Source organism: Sphaeramia orbicularis, chromosome 9 (assembly GCF_902148855.1).
Source record: "Sphaeramia orbicularis chromosome 9, fSphaOr1.1, whole genome shotgun sequence".
Taxonomy (NCBI): Eukaryota; Metazoa; Chordata; class Actinopteri; order Kurtiformes; family Apogonidae; genus Sphaeramia; species Sphaeramia orbicularis.
In genome coordinates, this window is record NC_043965.1 from 29,660,796 (window position 1) to 29,679,195 (window position 18,400).

The 18,400-nt window shown below is 40.4% G+C and overlaps 1 protein-coding gene across 3 annotated transcripts in view; it reads right to left on the reverse strand.

Annotated features, from left to right (window-relative positions):
- Positions 1-18,400, reverse strand: part of kiaa0825 (KIAA0825 ortholog) — a 117,843-nt gene that overhangs the window by 57,305 nt on the left and 42,138 nt on the right. For 2 of the 3 annotated variants that reach the window (XM_030144033.1, XM_030144036.1), the window contains exons 20-22: positions 17,614-17,758; positions 16,036-16,191; positions 14,376-14,470 (exon numbers count right to left, since the gene is read on the reverse strand). In XM_030144033.1, the coding sequence (XP_029999893.1) occupies positions 14,376-14,470; positions 16,036-16,191; positions 17,614-17,758 (396 nt within the window). Of the gene's footprint in view, positions 1-12,650; positions 12,798-14,375; positions 14,471-16,035; positions 16,192-17,613; positions 17,759-18,400 lie in introns of those variants that run through there. The other variant, XM_030144035.1, reaches the window with a different exon arrangement.

Consider the following 18,400-nt stretch of genomic DNA (forward strand, 5'->3'; position numbering starts at 1 on the left):
CATGATTTGGGTGTGAATCGTATTGTATCGCATCGTGAGGTGCCAGACACGTATCTTGAATATACTGGATCGCAGATGCTGTATCAAGATGCATATTGTATCGGCCTTACAACTAAGATTCCCAACCCTAGAATACATTTATATTTGTCTCTGAGTCAGTATGTTTGAGGACAAGGTGGAGTAGAGGAATAGAAAAGGATAAAAGTAAGAAAAAAAGATAGATAGGGGAACTGTAGCTACCTTTCAACTTCCTCTCCTTTGTCAGATGTTTGTAAAAACTGTATGGAAGACTATATAGAGGACACTAGGAGAGGCTCACCTTGGGCTTCCACATCCAGGTGTCTTTATGAGACTGTGTAACAAGCAGAGAATGGGTATATACCAATAAGGTGTGTGAATAGAGGACAGTGGAAACAGAAAGGCTGTGGTATGAAGCTAACCTTGAGAACAGTGAGGGGCAGAAGGAAGGTCTACCACACAGTGATAAGAGGGGCTCTTTTAAAGGGCTGGAGGAGGAATACTCAGACAGGCGAGATCGGCAGGTTGACTGATTGCAAGGTACAGTCCAAGGGTCACACTTGGAGTCAGAGAGGGCAGACAAACTAGATACATGTGCATAGACACAACTATACCAGGTTCGTAAGAATTCCATTCACACATACACACAAATGCTCTATACCCCTCTGACCAGCTCTTCATCATTACAAAGCAAACTCAAGATGAAGAGAAGACAGATTACAAAACAGATGGAGTGATAGGAGTCCAGATAGGAAGAGACAGGACAGGGAGCCTCGACAGTAATCTAAATGTCCTTTCCGATGATTGTCATTGGCATTCTTATAGACTGGCATGTAACTGTACAATATGTCAAATAATACTACTCTCCTGTTCAGTCTGCTGTAAAGGGTAGAGCAGTTTCCATAATGTCACAGGAGAAAAACATCTAAAAAAGATGCTTCCAGCAAGCCTAGGTCCTGCATCCAAAGAATCCATCAAGATCACTAAATGTCTCCAGTGGCAAATTCAATCAAACAGACTGTTCTTAACAGTCATGACAAAGCTAAGATAGAGAGAAAAACTAAGATTTTTTTTCTCAAGAAAATAAAGGAGGGAAAGAATTGATTCCTGCTAAGGCAATTCACCTCAGAAGAAAAATTCCAGTGCTTTACCTTTATGTTTCAATTTTTTCCTTTCCTTCCTTCCCTTTTTCTTTGTCTTCTGTCAAAAACAACTTGGGCTAACATAGCAAGCTGTCACATCAAGGGCATCCCCTGCATCTTACAAAGGGGAGAATTCTGCAGTTGGATGGAGCAGCAAAGCTCTCAGACACCCAACCATAGTCTGCACACAAAATGTGTAAAGAGTGAGAAAAAAGGGCTTTTTCTATTTGAACCAGAGTTTGTGCCCTGAGGACAAACCCATTATGGCATAGTGAAGGAAGTTTTCCATGCAATAACTGAACAAATAGATATGGATGAAATACTTGGGTAGTAGAAGATCAAAATTCCAACCTTTTAAGCTAGTTTAAAACAATATAATAATTTAAAGTACTGGGATTTTTTCTTGTCGGTAATGTATTGGCATCATGACATGATTGTTATTCCTCCACAGTTAGATGCTGTACATAAGAACATCTTACTTATCAACCAACTCAGAGCATAACTACAATATAGCTGCAACATGATCACAACCTATAAGAGTCTTTCATCATGCCTGAGTGGACACACACGAGTACACACAGCACACACACATACACACACACGCACACACACACACACACACACACACACACACACACACACCACACACACACACACACACACACACACACACACACACACTTTCAACATCAGCAAATGCTTTCAACCATCAACATCATAGAAGCCAGATAAGTGTGCCCCCTCTTTTGCAACAACCACTGGGGAGGTGAGAGGCCTTGTAGTCAACATGCTGAAAGACTACTCAATGATCAAAGACTCAGAAAAACATGACCCATGATGGTTTCTCTAAGATAGGAGAGAGGGGGAGCCAGAGCAGGTAAAAGGAGAAAGAGTTGAAAGAAACACAGAGTAGAAAGCTGTATATAGGTGGGGTGAAAACAGAGAGTGGGAGGTAAAGCGAAGGGAGTCGGCAAACACATACTTATAATTTGCCACAGATAAGCAGTCTACCTGGTTTCATTATGGACAGCTACTCTGCACTTATATGTACAGTAAATATATGCAGAAATGACTAATCATCTGAAAGTTTATATGATGGACATGTGGAGGAGAGGAGAGGAGAGGAGAGGAGAGGAGAGGAGAGGAGAGGAGAGGAGAGGAGAGGAGAGGAGAGGAGAGGAGAGGAAGAGTTGATTTCAGCCTGAGTGTTTGCCCTGGCTGTCCATAGATTTGTCAAGACAAGTGTCAAGACAAGTGCACCTCAGTGCTTACCTGTAATGGCACAGGGGCAGGAGGGTGGGACAAGCTATTTCAATTCTGCAAAAGTGTGTCTGAGTAGGTCTAAGTGTTAGTGTGTGTGTCCGTGTGTGACTACATGTGCGTATTCATCTGAGAGGGAAAGAGGGAGGCATGAAGAAAGAACAGAAAAAGTGGAAACAAGTGTAGAGAAAGCCTGTGGACAAAAGGTAGAAGCACAGACTACAAAAATGACCACATTAGAATATGAATCCAGGGCCCCAGCACTCTTGGCACTTAAAGAGCCCCTAAAGTCAAGTGTCAACTATTACGTGCCATCAGTGGTGACACGGGGTCACAGAGCAGGACAGATGAGGTCAGCGACGGTGCTCACCCTTTCTCTCAACATGCACCATTAAACAGTCCCACAGAGTGCAAAAAGGCCGGCTGTCATTTGGGTGGAAAATAGGTTTTGCAGTGACAAGAACATCTATCCAGCCTTTTACACATGAGATGGGATTTTCTTGTACAGTAGAAATGCTGTCTATAATATTCAATTAGCGGAACAGAGTCAATATTTGCACTAATGATGTGATATTTTACATAATATTTAACACGTGCATTAAAGGAAGTAGTATTCACAGATGTACCTCATTTCCTCTGATTAACTTTCAAACAGGTACAAATAAAACACACAGGCAACATGCTGAATGTATAAAATGCTTCAGTTGTTTGCTGCTAAACCAGCTCTGTAATTACCTGAAGGATGTTTTAATTGTCGCATGTTCTACTCTTAATATTAGTCAACGCTTTAGCAGCTCTCCAAGTGAGATTGATTGGATAAATCAGTCGGAATTATGGGAAAACAGGAGGCCTGCCAATCAGTGAAGTGTGTTTTCAGCGTGTGTGGCTAGGATTGCACTAGTGTATGAGCACATGTACATGTTTGTTGGGATGTGTGCGTATGGATGTGTGAGTGCAAGTGTTTGTGTGAAAGTATATAAGGCTGACAGCTGGGCTTGTTCAAAAGGCTTACTGAGCATTCTGCCTGTTTGGGAAGCAACACGCGCACTATCTGAACAGGGATCTAAAACCTGTGTCAACAGCATAGTACAACTAGTGTAAACAGCCACTAAGTCAACATGCTAAAATTCAAATACTAGTGCAAAAAAAGCTCTGATATATTCAAGTACAATAGATTGTAGGACAAAACTTCAACAACATCCCAATAAATTTTTGAATTATTCTGGTAATATGTTAAAAAGCTAAAACATCAATACGCTGTTTCAAATGAACATGAGTGAGACCCTTTGAGTGACATGTGCATGTTTTCAGATGCTGGTGTAAGTTTTCATGTGTGAGTGCAGTTACTGATTTTCTAAGTAAATTGTGCAAGAGTGTGCATCTGATACCAATGTGTGTACGAGTATGACGCCACACTGTGTGTGTGTGCAGACGTGTGTGTCAGTCCATCAGCATGTCGGCGTCACAGCCCTTCACTAAGTCCCAGATTAACAGTGACAGGCAGAGATCCCTCTAATTATCTCTTCCTGGACCACATGCAAATGGCAGAGTCAAGCAGAGAGCAGCGATTGGCTGGGGCAGTCTGGGCGCCGCCGACGGGCTAATGAGCCTGGCGACAGGATACAACCTCGTGATGTACCACCAAAACAAACCCTCACCGTCGCACACTCTCACACAGCAGCACAAATACACATTATGTTTTAAGTGTTTAGCTGATGCCCATATACAGAGTGACTTAAAGTGAATGAGAACAGAGAGGTTCTCTGAAAATGTACATAAATTACTATACAAAGGAGTCTTTACACACATGCAAATACAAACGGAGATTTACATCTGTCTACATGTTTAACCACTAATACTTATGCAATCATTAGCTAAATCAACACATCCATTATTTCTGTGTGCGTGTAGTGACTGCAGTATTCACACAGTAAACAGATGTCATTACTAGTTGTCAGTTCAATAGTGAGTTGTAGCAGTGTAATTCTTCAATACACTCAGCAAACAAAAAAACAGATTTGTTAGCTGAAAGCTTAACTTCTGGGTCTGAAATAAAGGAAGCACATGGAGTAAGCATAGTTGCAAAAAAAAAGAAAAAAAAAAAAGAAGAAGAATACAATGATGGACTGGAACAGACGGTCACATTCTGGCTCTTGACAATGGGCTGCTGCAGTCAGCTAAAAAGTCAACTTAGTAGATCAGCAGGAAACATGGCAACAGCATCAAACAGTCCACCATGTCTTGAACTGAGTCCCAGTCCATCTTAACTGGGTGACAAAACTGGTTCCAAGAACAAAATATGGAAATAATTTTGTTGAGAAATCGTACAAAAACAAATCCCCAGTGGACATAGCAGAATGTCTAAACAAAACTTTATAAAGTCAGGGTGGTGACGAAGTACCTGAAGGTAACAAGTGTGACAAGTTTGGAAAATCTTTCAGAGACCAGTGTGCTGTGACACTACTATCAGTGCAGCGGTTTTGTGTTCATCATTGTATTGCATTTTTACATAATATTTCATACATTTCTACAGGCCTCACAATGACAGTCAATAATTTTGTTCAGAGTAATTCTAGCATTTGCTATAAACACAGAAATCAATTAAGTTGCACTGGATATGACCGACAGCTCTTGCTTAATTTAGTCTTGCAGCAACATGAACCCTTACTTCAGGTGATTACGCAATGTTTTTTATATTTTTACCATCGCATGCCCCTGTGTATTTGTAGAGCCTAGGGACCTGCCATTTTTATACAGGAATGGTTGGCATTGTCTTGTCTCTTTTCCATTCTGAATTCTTGGAGGGCTTTGCAGTAGATTAAGAGGCTTTTTCATGTAGCTCTGGTGTAACACAGTCTCTCCAAGTGTTTATCCATCCAGGGCTGAAAGTTGGAACAATCGAAAGTTGTTGTTATGAAATTATGTGAAATTACAATGTTTATAAAAGGAAATTTTAAAAACAGTGATATACTGCATAGTTCCTGACACATAAGTGATGACCACATAAACCAAATAAATAGCATGGTCTGTGCAATCAGCAAAGTTCTGTCAACGGGCAGCACTGTTATTGTAAGCATACAACTTGTAACTATTTTTCAACCCTGTTCAGAGTGCAAACTGCAACACTGAAATTATTAAAATATGATGTTAATTAATACAGTTACGCCCATTTTGTATGACTGCATTTACATATAGAAGGAAAGCATATTTTATCTCTATGTGCACTGTTCATTTTCAATTACAGGTGTCAGGGAACCTTAATGACACCATCAGAATAATCTACTCAGACTTTGAAGAGCTCTGACTTCTACTGTAAAACACTGTAGTCTGTTGTAAACACAGAGAATACTACACACACCATAATGACTGATGTCTCATGTCTGTAGAATGGTTTGACCGTGACCAAATCTATCTGTGAAGATAGATTTTCCTCGACCCTCCAGCTCGTTTTTAGAGGGACAAGACAAATATTTCAGATGTATCTCACCGAGGCATCATGCTGGAGGTGAGAGGAGGTAAGGGGAGACTGAGAGATAAATACAACAGAGAGGAAAGAGGGAGGGTGGGTGAGAGAGGAAAAGTGCAGCCTGCCTGCCTGGCTGACAGTTGACTCTGTTGGATGTGACTTTCACAGTCTGCTGGCGGTTTGTGTGGAAGCCATCACATCTGTGACTGGCCGTTTGATTAATGAGCCTCTCAGCTTGTCTGTGCAGTTTGAGAAGGGGCCACGGCCTTATCCCAGGCATCACTGATTTATTCGCCTTTGGAGCAAACCTCCAAATATCACACACACTGAAATATAAGAGTGAACATTCACACGCATGCAGGCAGACACATGTACACCCTCCATGATATGCATACAATATACTAGTTGGTGCAGTGCAGATGTGTACACAGGCAGACAAAAAAAACCCAGACTTCTGCGCACAAGCTCGTCCCTCTCCCCGCCACCTGCTTACGGCTAATGAAAACCTCAATGTGTCAGTGCTGTCCAGGGCTAGCGAAGACAAAACAAACCTTGTATATCTATGGAGACAAAAGATGTATTCTGTCTCCACCAACACAAACTCCCATCCCTAGCTGTCAGTCAGTAGAGGGGACACACACAGGGGGATCGACAAGAGAAGAAAGAAGCCCTTCCTCAATGACACATCACACTCTCTTGATTTTCAAAAGTGACAAGTCTTTTGAATTTCTGGCCTTGCAAGATGGAGAGCCTGATGATGGCTTGAGAGCGGTTCTTGTTTTTTTTTTTTTTTTTTTGGCAGCGGCAGCCATGAAATGTCACTCTGGCTAACCTTGAAGCTCTTCTCCTGTGTTGTTTAATGCTTTCAAGACTAGGGCAACCAACTGCTCAAAATGGTACGACAACATCGCCCTTTAAGTCAGATAAATGATTCTAGAAATACTTCCAGGTACATAAATGTGCATTAGTGTGTGCATTCCCTCACACAGACATGCACATGTACTCACACACAAAAAAACACACAGACTAAAAGCACACCCTCTCTCTCATTCCCTGAAGCGTAAAGTAAGACCATTAATCCAGACACACTGAGATCCAGCTTCTCCCCAGGTTGATCAGCGTCCATGGAGGAAGACGAACATTCTGACATATTTGTTTTTATTTTATTCCCTGAGAAAAAGGCCCGCCATATGGCAGCGCCCAGGAACAGATGGCGTTTGCCCACTTCCTGAAAGCACAAGCGTCTATCGCCGCAATTTAAGGAGTCGCTCAAGCAAGAGAATGCCACAGACTGGCATTTTTCCACAAACTGCTATTGTTATGGACCTGGGGGGTAACAGGAACAATGAGACAATGCAGGGGAAATGCTTTAGTGTTCAGTAGTTACAGTGTAGCTCACCATATTAAATTACTAAATCGATCGGCTAATGTTTCTACTTTTACTTACTATGTGCAATGTGGAATATATATATATATATATATATATATATATATATATATATATATATATATATATATATATATATATATATATTTATATTAGGCCTGTAACGGTACACAAAATTTTCGGTTTGGTACGTTTTCGGTTTTGAAAGCCACGGTTCGGTTTTTTTGGTTTGGTATGGGAAGAAAGAAAACCCCTCAAAATGTCTTTAATGCATTTATGATTTTTGAACATTTTTCCCCAAATTTTTGGAGACAACAGAATATAGAAAAACAGGAATAATATAATTCTGCTGCTATAAATCAAATAGAAAATAAAATAAATAAAATATTACTAAATGTATTTTAAACATTAGTATTGCACTTTTCCCTGAAAGGTAGTTTTGAACAAACAGCAAAAATCTAATCACAGTTCTGTCAGTTCACATTCTGCATAAAAAAAAAAAAATTTAAAAAAATCCACATGAAGTGCAATATTAACAAGAGGACAAACTCATATTCTCTTTTAACAAACTGAGGAGCTACATTGACAACAAAATTAACCAAATTACTTATTTCAGGATAGTGAACAAACTGTTTAGGCCACCTTTTGTAATTGCATGTGTGTGTGTGTGTGTGTGTGCGCAGGGGCTATTCATCAGAAACATGGGGGGGGGGGGGGGGGGGGGAGTAGTTGTCGGAGTCGAGGGGGGATGCGCTCCATAACTATCGTAACTAACGCTGGTGTGAAACGAAAGTGAAACTTTACATACTTTACATGTTATACAGCATGCGTGTGTGTATGTGTGTGAGAGAGGGACAGACAGACAGACAAACAGACAGACAGAGCTAGTGTGTTTTACAACTACCGTAGTTCATAGGGGCCAAACAGCGTTCGTCTTATCTTCTCTTTCCTCGTTATTGTCTTTCACCAGGACCTGATGTGATTCCAAACGGGACTGTAATGATGGTGGAGGGTCTTCCGTCTCTTCCTTCCAGGTTCACATCATATTTGTTGTTTTTTTTTTAACCTTATATCAGCTGCTATTTCATATTTCGGGTTGTTGTGCACTAGTTCCATATGTCAGTGTAAAACTTGTGCGGATTTAAAGTTCTGCATCGAACAACATCTTTCGTTCCTTTTTCTTTTTCTCAACATTCTGTGCCGTTTCGGTACAGCTGTGTACCGAACCGAACAGGTGCGTACCAAAACGGTTTGGTTCGGTACGTGTACCATTACAGGCCTAACATATATATATAAGTGCTGGGCAACAACTGAAATTCTTAATCACAATTAATTGCGTGGATTTCTGTGATTAATCACGATTAATTGCATAGTCATATGTGGGGGGGTGGGGTGTTGCCAGCATCAACGGCACCTTTAAGTGATATTTCAGACTTGAAGTACTCAGGTGCTAAAAAATAATTCCACATTGCAGTGCTTACAAACAACTTTGGCCTTATCAACACCACCATCTGAAGACATTTAAAATGAAAATGTCCATGTAAAAGACCGGTACTTTTCTCCATGTTTATGTCCCCACCAGTTTATTTCCGGTTGTGAGTGAATGACAGGAGTCTTAAGCCCACCCCAAATGCTGTCATTGGTTGAAACACATGATGACGCCAAGTGGCAAACCAACCCTGATCAACATCCCCCTCTTACTGTGACCCATGGTTTACCTACATGTATTCACAGAGCGAGAGCAACGGACTTTCAAAATAATATGTGATGTTCAGTTGTTCAAAGCAAGCAAAGGGGGTCCTCTAGTGGTCAGAATAAGCTGCACTAATGTATGTTTTGTCCTTGTGGTGTTACCGTAGTCAGTTCGGGCATAAGAAAGAACTAACAGACACGTTTCTTTCACCCTGTTTGTATGGCCCAAAAAACGTTTGCCTGTGAATATGTTATGTTCAGTTGTTGTAAGAGTGAATAGTGTAAAATATCTCTGACGTGAACCTCTCGATAAAAAGACGCTGTAAATCTTAAATTAATCTGTAAATGCTAATCGTTAGCGTGTCTATGGATTTTCCCATTCAAGTTAGCATTGAGCTAGCAATCTTTTTCCCATTCATTTAAATGTATAATGCCATATAAATGTACTAAGGCAATGAACATAACTGAGACATATTTTGTATGTATGTTGCAGTTTTACAGTGAGTCTCAAGTGTAAGATTTGGAGAGAAGTTTTCAGCGTCTGGCTTTTCTTGGGAAACCTGTTGTCTATCTGCCGAGCTACATGCACACAAGCAGGGGCAGAATAATATGATTTAGAATAAAATGGTATTAACGTGAGATTAAAAAAAAAAATTGTTGGCGTTATTTAATGAATGCCTCAACGCGGTAATAACGCATTAACTTGCCCAGCCCTATCTATCTATCTATCTATCTATCTATCTATCTATCTATCTATCTATCTATCTATCTATCTATCTATCTATCTATCTATCTATCTATCTATCTATCTATCTATCTATCTATCTATCTATCTATCTATCTATCTATCTATCTATCTCACAACATACTTACATTTTAACATATTATCACCCTATAAATAGCACTTTTGTGTCTTTCCCTAATGCGTCAAGACACAGTATGCAGAAGACTGGACCTGTGTTGTAGATGTTAGTGTGGATGTCCTTGGATGATATCAGGTCCTTATGATGGAGTGGAGGAGCCGCCCTGTGACACACAAAGCTTCATCTCTCATACTTGGCAACACCTTATCAACCAGGTCAAATGACCTTCTATGACATAAACACACAAACACAGCAGCTCAAAAAGTCACCTTGGCAGATTTCAGTAAAAATATTTAGTCTTTGGTAATCCTCCATACTTTTATTTTCAAAGATTTGTTTTATTTGTCTTGGATAGAAAAGAAAAATGGCACAAAGGACTACAGTTCATAAAGGCCTTGTCACACAATCAGAGTTATATGTAAGAAAGTGAAGGGGCAGTATTGCTACCATTAATTCAGACCTACAAAAAGGTTGTGCTGCTTTTGACTGTTTCATACAAAAGTATGCTGTGGCAGAGTTACAAGTGTTCACAACAGAGGAGAGGATTTCAAAGGGTGATCTAGGACAAAGCGGATGAGCTAACCATTCATAGATCACTAGTTGAAGAGAAACTATTCAGTATCAGTTGATTCACTTAGTACTTTGACTCCACACCTCTGCAACAAAGGGCAGCTCATTTTGAAGTCAAAATATACGGTAATGTGGACCCATTTCAATCTGTAGATAACAATTAAAATGAACTCTTGGCGTGCCATTTCCTCAAGGTGAAATGTTAAGTATATAGTTAACCTACGTAACAAAAAAGAAATTTTGCTGTTAGATTGCCAGAGACACGAGATAAAGAAACTGAGTGAATGCACATGTGGAAAGTTGATATAACGCTTACGTATACCGTAGTCATATTCAAAACTTCCACTGAACCTTGATTCTTGAATAGTGTGTGTAATGCAGTAATTCTGTATAATACATATTTTATTCATTACATGTACAACATCTTTGTGTTGTGGAAAGAAAACAGGAAACCTGAAGGAAAAACAGTAAGTTGATGTATATATAAATTAAAAGCCTACAGAAAGCTGTGTAGAAATGTAGATTGTATAAAGGACTAATTAAGTAGGTTAAGTCTCAAAAGCCTCAAATGTTCAGGGTTTTTTCGTGCTTTGTTTTTGTTAACAAAAGACCACTCAACCAGTTATTCTCCCACTTCATTCATTCATCATCCATCATCCATCCACCTTTCAGGATCTGTCATTCCTCAAAGGAAGGTATCAAACCAACAGGGTGGACAAAACACCACAGTGGTTGTTTCAACTAAACACAACCACCAATTATCACCTCCAACATCCTGAGCACCATCCAGCCCACCAATAACTCGCCAAAAAGTTAGCTGCCCCGCAAGTTGTCAGTCTATCTATTCACACAGCCAGCCTGCCAGGAGGCCAGGTCAGCCAGTCAGCCAGGCAACCCTGGGGGTCCTAGGATGGTATTAATCAGTCTGGTTTCTGCTGAAAAGCTCAATCTGCAGATGATGGATGAGCCATCGTGCTGAGGGAACTCAAGTGACAGGTGACAAAGAAGGACACACACACCTGTATAAATCCACTCTCCCTCCTGTCTGGCCCCGATGCTACACTATCAAGGTAGCAGGGTGAAAGCGTACGTAAGTGTGTGTGTGTGTGTGTGTTTATGTGTGTGCAAGTGTCTCAGCATGCATCCTGCTCTCCTAATGAAGTCATCTGAACAGTGATTTAACAGCCCTGGTGTAAAAGCCTACCACCCTTAACTCATAGCCTTGCTCCATTAGAATGTGATATAAACCCAGGGCACAATAACTGTCCTGCCACTGTAACAATATATAGGAGGCCAATGGGCCACATTGCTAACTCACGTAGTCCAGGGAGCGAAAAATTACTGGCTGCGTGCAACCGAGGGAAGTCATTCAAGGAGACTAAAACTTATAACACAGAAACTACAGAACATCACAAGGTCATGATAATAGGTATTTTTGTACAATACAAGACAGTGTCATTACTATTAATATTGTCAAGTGTGTAAGATTATATCCCGTGGTTTGTCCAGTAGGATGTGGCAGTTAAAAAAAAGGGTAATTGTTATGAAGTCTGTGAAAACAGCCTTGGGCACTTCAGTCTGCAGTTATGCAGAAAGCATTATCCTTATCTCCACTAACAAATGGATCAGTGAATCCGACATCAGTGCGCTTATGCTGTAAATGGCCCTCTATAGCTTGAGATATTTTTGAGTCTAAGATGGATCTGAGGAAAACTTTGACGGCTTACATGTCGCCAGCCGTGAAACGAACTTCTTGCTCTGTGTGAGCATCTCAGGCAGAACTAAAGCCATTCTCCAAATCCTCCATGAAATCTGTTCCTCTGGCCCAACAAAGAGAGGCTAATGAGGCAAATGACAGAATCTCAGACACTTTGATACTGTAAGATTAGGGTGAATTATAAAATCTTTAACCCCTCCTACTTGCACGTTCTCTGGCCTTCTTCATACTCTTTGGTCCCCTGTCAGTATTGACTGCTCTCTCACCATGTCACTCACAATCTCAAACTGTAAGTCCAACCTCTTCTACTCTCTCCCTCCTATCTGATTTCATATTCTCTTCATTCAGCTTTATTCATGAATGCCCCAACACTAATTTAGCTCAGTCAAGCAATGACAGTATCTGTTTTAACATGCAACAAAGCAGCATATAAGGGGAGGAAGAATAGAGTGTGTGTATGTGTGTGTGGAGAGGGGTAGAAGGCGACAAAGCTCATCAGAGTAGAGCACCGAGCTGCGTACTTCACCCTTATTAGACCTGTGTCCTTGGCAGATGCAGAGCTTGCCCTTTGTTAGAAAGGTGTGTGTGTGTTACAATGGCGGTGATTTAGAATGGATTGGGCGTAGGCGTGGAGACAAGGTGCAGTAGCCCCATGGCTCCCTGATAGCTGGCAGCGTGACAGCTGTGAATGGAGAACAGGGAACAGCCTGAAGTATTGCCATCTAATATGTGTCACATACCTGCATAAATATTTATGCCTGTTGCAAAGCAGAACAGGAGAGGAGGGGAGGAGGGCGCAGGACTGGCGGACTTGGGAAAAAAACTCCTCAATCAGGTGGTCAAGATCAGAGATAACCACTCTTTTTCCATCTCAAAGTAATTCACCGTTTCAAGGCTGTAGGGCCTTTATAAGACCAGAGGAGCAGACCTGTCTCAATTATCAAAATCAAACATTTTGTCCATGCTGACATACGCAGGAATCCATAACTCACCACACATGGTAGAGTACTAACAGCCACAAGAGAGGTAGTCTTTTGAACAAAACAGCATTTTGCTCCAGTGGTGAAGACCAGCTATGCCATATGATCTCTAATGACTAAAGCTTACGACAAGGTCAACAGGGAATTTGTGTTCCAGGGAAACATGCCTCAGGAATCCCACAGGGTTTCTGCAGGTTTCAAAAACTTCCATTTAAGATATTTTAAGACCATTGTGTTCTGCGTTCTCACAATATTCTTCAAATGGTGCTTCACAGGGTCAGAATAGAACTGGGTAAAACAGATTCTGCTGCCTTTTCTTCATGGAATGATTTGTAGAAGGACCTGAAACTGTCAGAACTTACTATTTGTCTATTTGCAATTTAAGTCTGTTTTAAGGAATGATGACATGGTTGATCAATGTGACTGCCTCTAAATTTGCACTGAAGTTGTTGTTGATTAACCTTGAATTTTCTTTTATTGTATATAACAGGATACTGCACTTATTTCTTTGTAATGCAACTGTAAAGGTTTTTTGCTCATTTTATCTTGATACTGTGTATTGTTAACAATATCTAAGCTGCCTTCTAGGCAAGATCAGACTTGGTTTTTTCTGGCTAAAAATAGGCTATATATCATAAATGTAATTTAACACCTCTTTTACGTACTGAAAAAGAAAATTTATATTAGATGGAAGTAAAATTACCAGAATCACTTAGCGCTCCTCAAGGTAGCTATAATTCCATGAGCTTGGTGCGCTCTGATAAGTTCTCCCCAGGCTGTTGAGTTTGCATTAGAGGTTATTGGTCCCATGTTGATTTTTTTTTTTTTTTGTCATGTTACGATCAATAATAATTTTTTAAAAACCAAAAATACATTGAACAGTATAACAGAAGTTCATGCAAGTAACATAAACTTCATAATGTAGTTCAGTTGTAATCCATGTCATAAGTGTATTCAAGACATTTTTAAAAATATGGAATATATATATATATAACATATATACAAGCATGTGCCCGTCTTGCATACTGTACCTTTCAGACCTAAAATTCAGATTTATTGGATTGATTCATCTTTTTAAGGAACCACAGAAACCTTGTCCTGAATAAATGCATTATCTTGTACAGGTAAAGACACTACTAATGCAGCATATACAGATGCTGAGCGGAGGTCAGTTTTAGGGATCATAGTATAAACATGAATACACTCATATTTTCATGTGCAAACACTGCTGTCAACAACCATTTGTATAACTAATGTAACAAGTGAAATCGCTGCTTTACCTGTTGGCTAGCAGAGTTGTGAAGGTGACCCGACTCATGCCCTGATAGGCTGGCAGAAGCCTTGGCCAGTCCCATGCCCACTCGACCACGGTACTCTGTTGATGTATGAGGATAGCGTATTGTTAGTTATTAATCAGGGTTAATACCATCAGTGCATTACCGCTCCAGCTGGGACCCACTAACAAAGGAGGAGGGGGGTCCCCAGCGCAGGCCACTGACACGAGGCGATCAATCATGTCCGCACAAGAAGGTTTTTATTCCAATAAGACAGCAATTAATTTATAAATCCATTTGGGGGGATGTAGCCATCATTTATAGAAAGATAAATCAATTTTGGGAGGGAGTCGTTACTCTTCTGACTGCTGTGCTTTTTTTCTCTCCATCTTCTATGGCACCCCGCCAGCCCCCCCACTACCCTCTCTCTCTTTTTGTACCTCTCCATCTCTTACTCTCTCACTCTTTTTCTCACACACACACACACCTACACACACACACACACACGTACACACACACACACACACACACACACACACACACACGCACACCCACACACACACACACATACACACACTTGCCACTTGCACCACTTTGGGAAAGCAAATAAAAATCAGATTGCTTTGATTGCCAAAATGTCACTCTTAACTCCAGGCTGAGTTTTATTGACAAAAGGAGGAGAACTCTACTCGTTCCCTCCATCCATCCATCCCCTCTCTGCTCCTTCCTCATAGGTGATTGATGGATGTAACTTTTTTCCTCCTCCCTCCATTTTATTTGACAAACAACACAGGCACCTGAAGCGGAGAAGGCATTTTAATCATTCTCTTAATAGGGTGTTTCTATGCAAAGCTATGCAGCCTCCTGTGATAAGCCGAAAACAGGCCAAGTCTTAGGATTAAAACGTGTCTGCTCTTGAAAAACAATAGCAGCAACACAGATACATTACAAGGGATCAAAAATGTATAAATACATCTAATCCATTTTAAAAAGTAGCAAGACACACACAAGCATGGCTGGAGGAAATACTAGTCTTTGTTTATTGTTTTTTCTTTGATATTAGTGGTATTTCCCATGATAGAAGATGGAAAATGATGAGGAGAGCTGACAGCTTTCACATTTTACTGAAACTACTTGTGTCGTAGTCCCTTTATCCGAGAAGAAAAAACATCTAACAATTAACTGAACATCACGGTGGCTCTCCTGGGAATAAGTTTGGGGTAAGAGGGTATACAGTTCAAACACCCACAGAAGTGCACTTTAAGACTGCACTCTCCTTTAACATTACTCTTTTTTTTTTTTATAAAAATGAAAACTTCTCTCATCTTTTCACCTTTTCAGTGCTCTTTTCTTCCTGCCACCTTAACTTCTGCATGGAAAAGGCAGCGACCTATGGAGAATAGGGAAGCAGAGCCCCAGAAAGACCTACTAACTTCAGAGAGCGCCACTGCATCTAGTTCACCAGAGACTCGAACAGCATCTAACCTTCAACATTATGCTCTTAGTCTTGGAAAGTTAAAATTACACCTCCTTCCACATCACTACTGCACCCCCAGAGTATAAATTTAAAGACATTGGGAAGCCCTAATAATCACTATCTATTCACAGATGTATTTATCAAGCAAGCTGTGATACCAACCTAAATATATTCCCTATCTTGACTCACCTGATCCAGCTTCTTCTTGCCAATGTGGTCAAACTGGTGGAGGGGATTGAAACGAGAAACATCCCTATGCATCTCAGAGCTAAGGCCAAAGGTCACCAAGGGAGGAGCATTGTCAGCTGAGTCGACACTTCCATTCAGTTTCGACATCAACAGCTCCTGCATCCAGCATGGAATCGGATAGAAAAGATAAATTAATTGTAAGAATGTTATGTTTTTAATAAAACTATCATAGGCCAAGTTATGCTTAGGTGAACTAATTTGTTTTCAAACCAAACCACAAGAGAGCATACCTAAGGGTATTCAGAATGCAGCATTTTAACATTTAGAACAATTCCAGTGGTAAAATACTTCTCTTCCACCTGCAACAATAAAATCAACAGGCTTTATGGACCTTTGAGTTTTCCTCAGACCTCTAACCAAACTAACTAGATTTTTTATATAATTTTTCAGAGTACTGGTCCACTTTTAACTCTGTTTTTGTAACCTTTGCCATGGTTGGTTGGTACAGGTGTCTTACAAAACATACATTATAGAGCAGAGCAGTATAAGAACTGTGTATATGTCTGTGTGTGTGTGTGTGTGAGTGCACATGGGCATCCTGGTGTGAATGTGCTATATTCCCATCCGTCAGTTTGACATGGCCTCCGAACCTCCTCTTGCTCCACTTCACCACTAGCCTGGTCTGTCCCCGACCTGTGTGTTCTTGTCTCGACCTTGGGTAGTGGAGATACTTCAGCTGCCAGGAGTGCAACTGCGATGTTGCTTGGGAATCCCGTATAGCCTATCAAATTGCTATCCAGAGTTATAGCTGTTTATGTATTCCAACAATAGCAGTAAAGCACAGGAATAGTGCTTATGTCTGTCATTCTATGTGTTTGTAATACTCCTTACTGAATAAACACATAGCAGAAAGTCTATAATTTATGGGAGAATCATGTGAAAATAGTCACATGTAGCTTCTCTTGTTTCTTAAGACAATTTTTTACAGGTTCTGTGTGAGGATGATTAGTGTAGATACCACACACATTTTCCACAAACTTCCTATGTTGATAGGTGTTTCTTATTCATTATATAGCAAATATGTTTGCATCATCAGGGGACAATTGTCTGTTCTATATATTGTACACATACTTTGTACTTATTTATATGAGTATGGCCACCCTTCTTCAGAAAAAAACATTTAACTCTACATCAGACATGAAAATAACATTTTAATTTGCTTAAGTTAACTTTTTAAAGCCCTACTTTTTATATTTGTTGAACTTTTTTTCTGATGTGAATACCTAATACTACCAAGTTGAAAAAAAAACACTGCTCTTTTCCACTGTGCTATTCCTGAATAAGCTCTAAACTGAATATGACAACTCCATGTGGCTCCCTCTTCTCTACATGTGGTGAACGTACAACACAGGAACTCACGGTAGGTTTGCACCCTTGAGGTCACCTGAAAAACAGAAGATCAGAAAAGCAGCCTGCGCACTAGCAGCAGCCCTCATCCCTCTGTTTCTCCCTCCTGAACAGCCTGCAGCCTCAGGCCAGCAGCCACCTAATTGCTGGGGAGAGGGAGTGTTTCCCTACCTCATTGCCTTGGATGATGTGATAGATCTGCCTCAGGTAGTCGCTGCCACCTGCTTTGTGGCAGACCTCCAGCAGCATCAGGCCTATTTTCTGCTCAGTCAGTTCAGCCGCAGCAACTCCACTCTCCCTTCCTCGCTCAAATACACTGAGAAAAAAAAAGGAGATGGGAAAAGGAGGAGATGGGACCAAAAATGAAAAGACAGCACAGAAAGCCCAGAATTGAGCAAAGAGAAAGGGGAGGAAAAAGAAAGAGGGAGGGTGTCAGCCAGTATGTGTGAACCACCTCTGGCTAAATAAGTATTTTATATTTCAGAGAAGAATTTGGAATAAAATTTGTAACTTGTTTTACATAAAGAAATGAACCAAAACTGAGTTTTAAGTAATGATTTTTAAAAATTGTAAACAAACTATTGACGCCAGAGGGCAAATGGACTTAAAATTCAATTGTTGGCAAGAAGAAATTGGTGAAAGTAGGAGAAAAATTCAAATTATTGACCGAGAGATAATAAAATAATTTTCCATATTTTCATTACCATTCATGAGATACATGGGGGATTTTTAACTGAAGGATGCTGGTGCACTAAAAATGATTGGTGTGTGTGTTTTTAAGCGTGAATGTGTGTGTGTGTAATTGTGTGTCAAGGTCCTCATGCATGTGCAGTCCGCAACCCTGCCAGACGCCCGCATCATTTTCCTGCCCTTCCTGTATGGATGGATATGATACTATCGTCCATCAAACCTTCTCCTTCACATACACTTCCTGTCATTGTTCTCTCTCTCTTTCTTT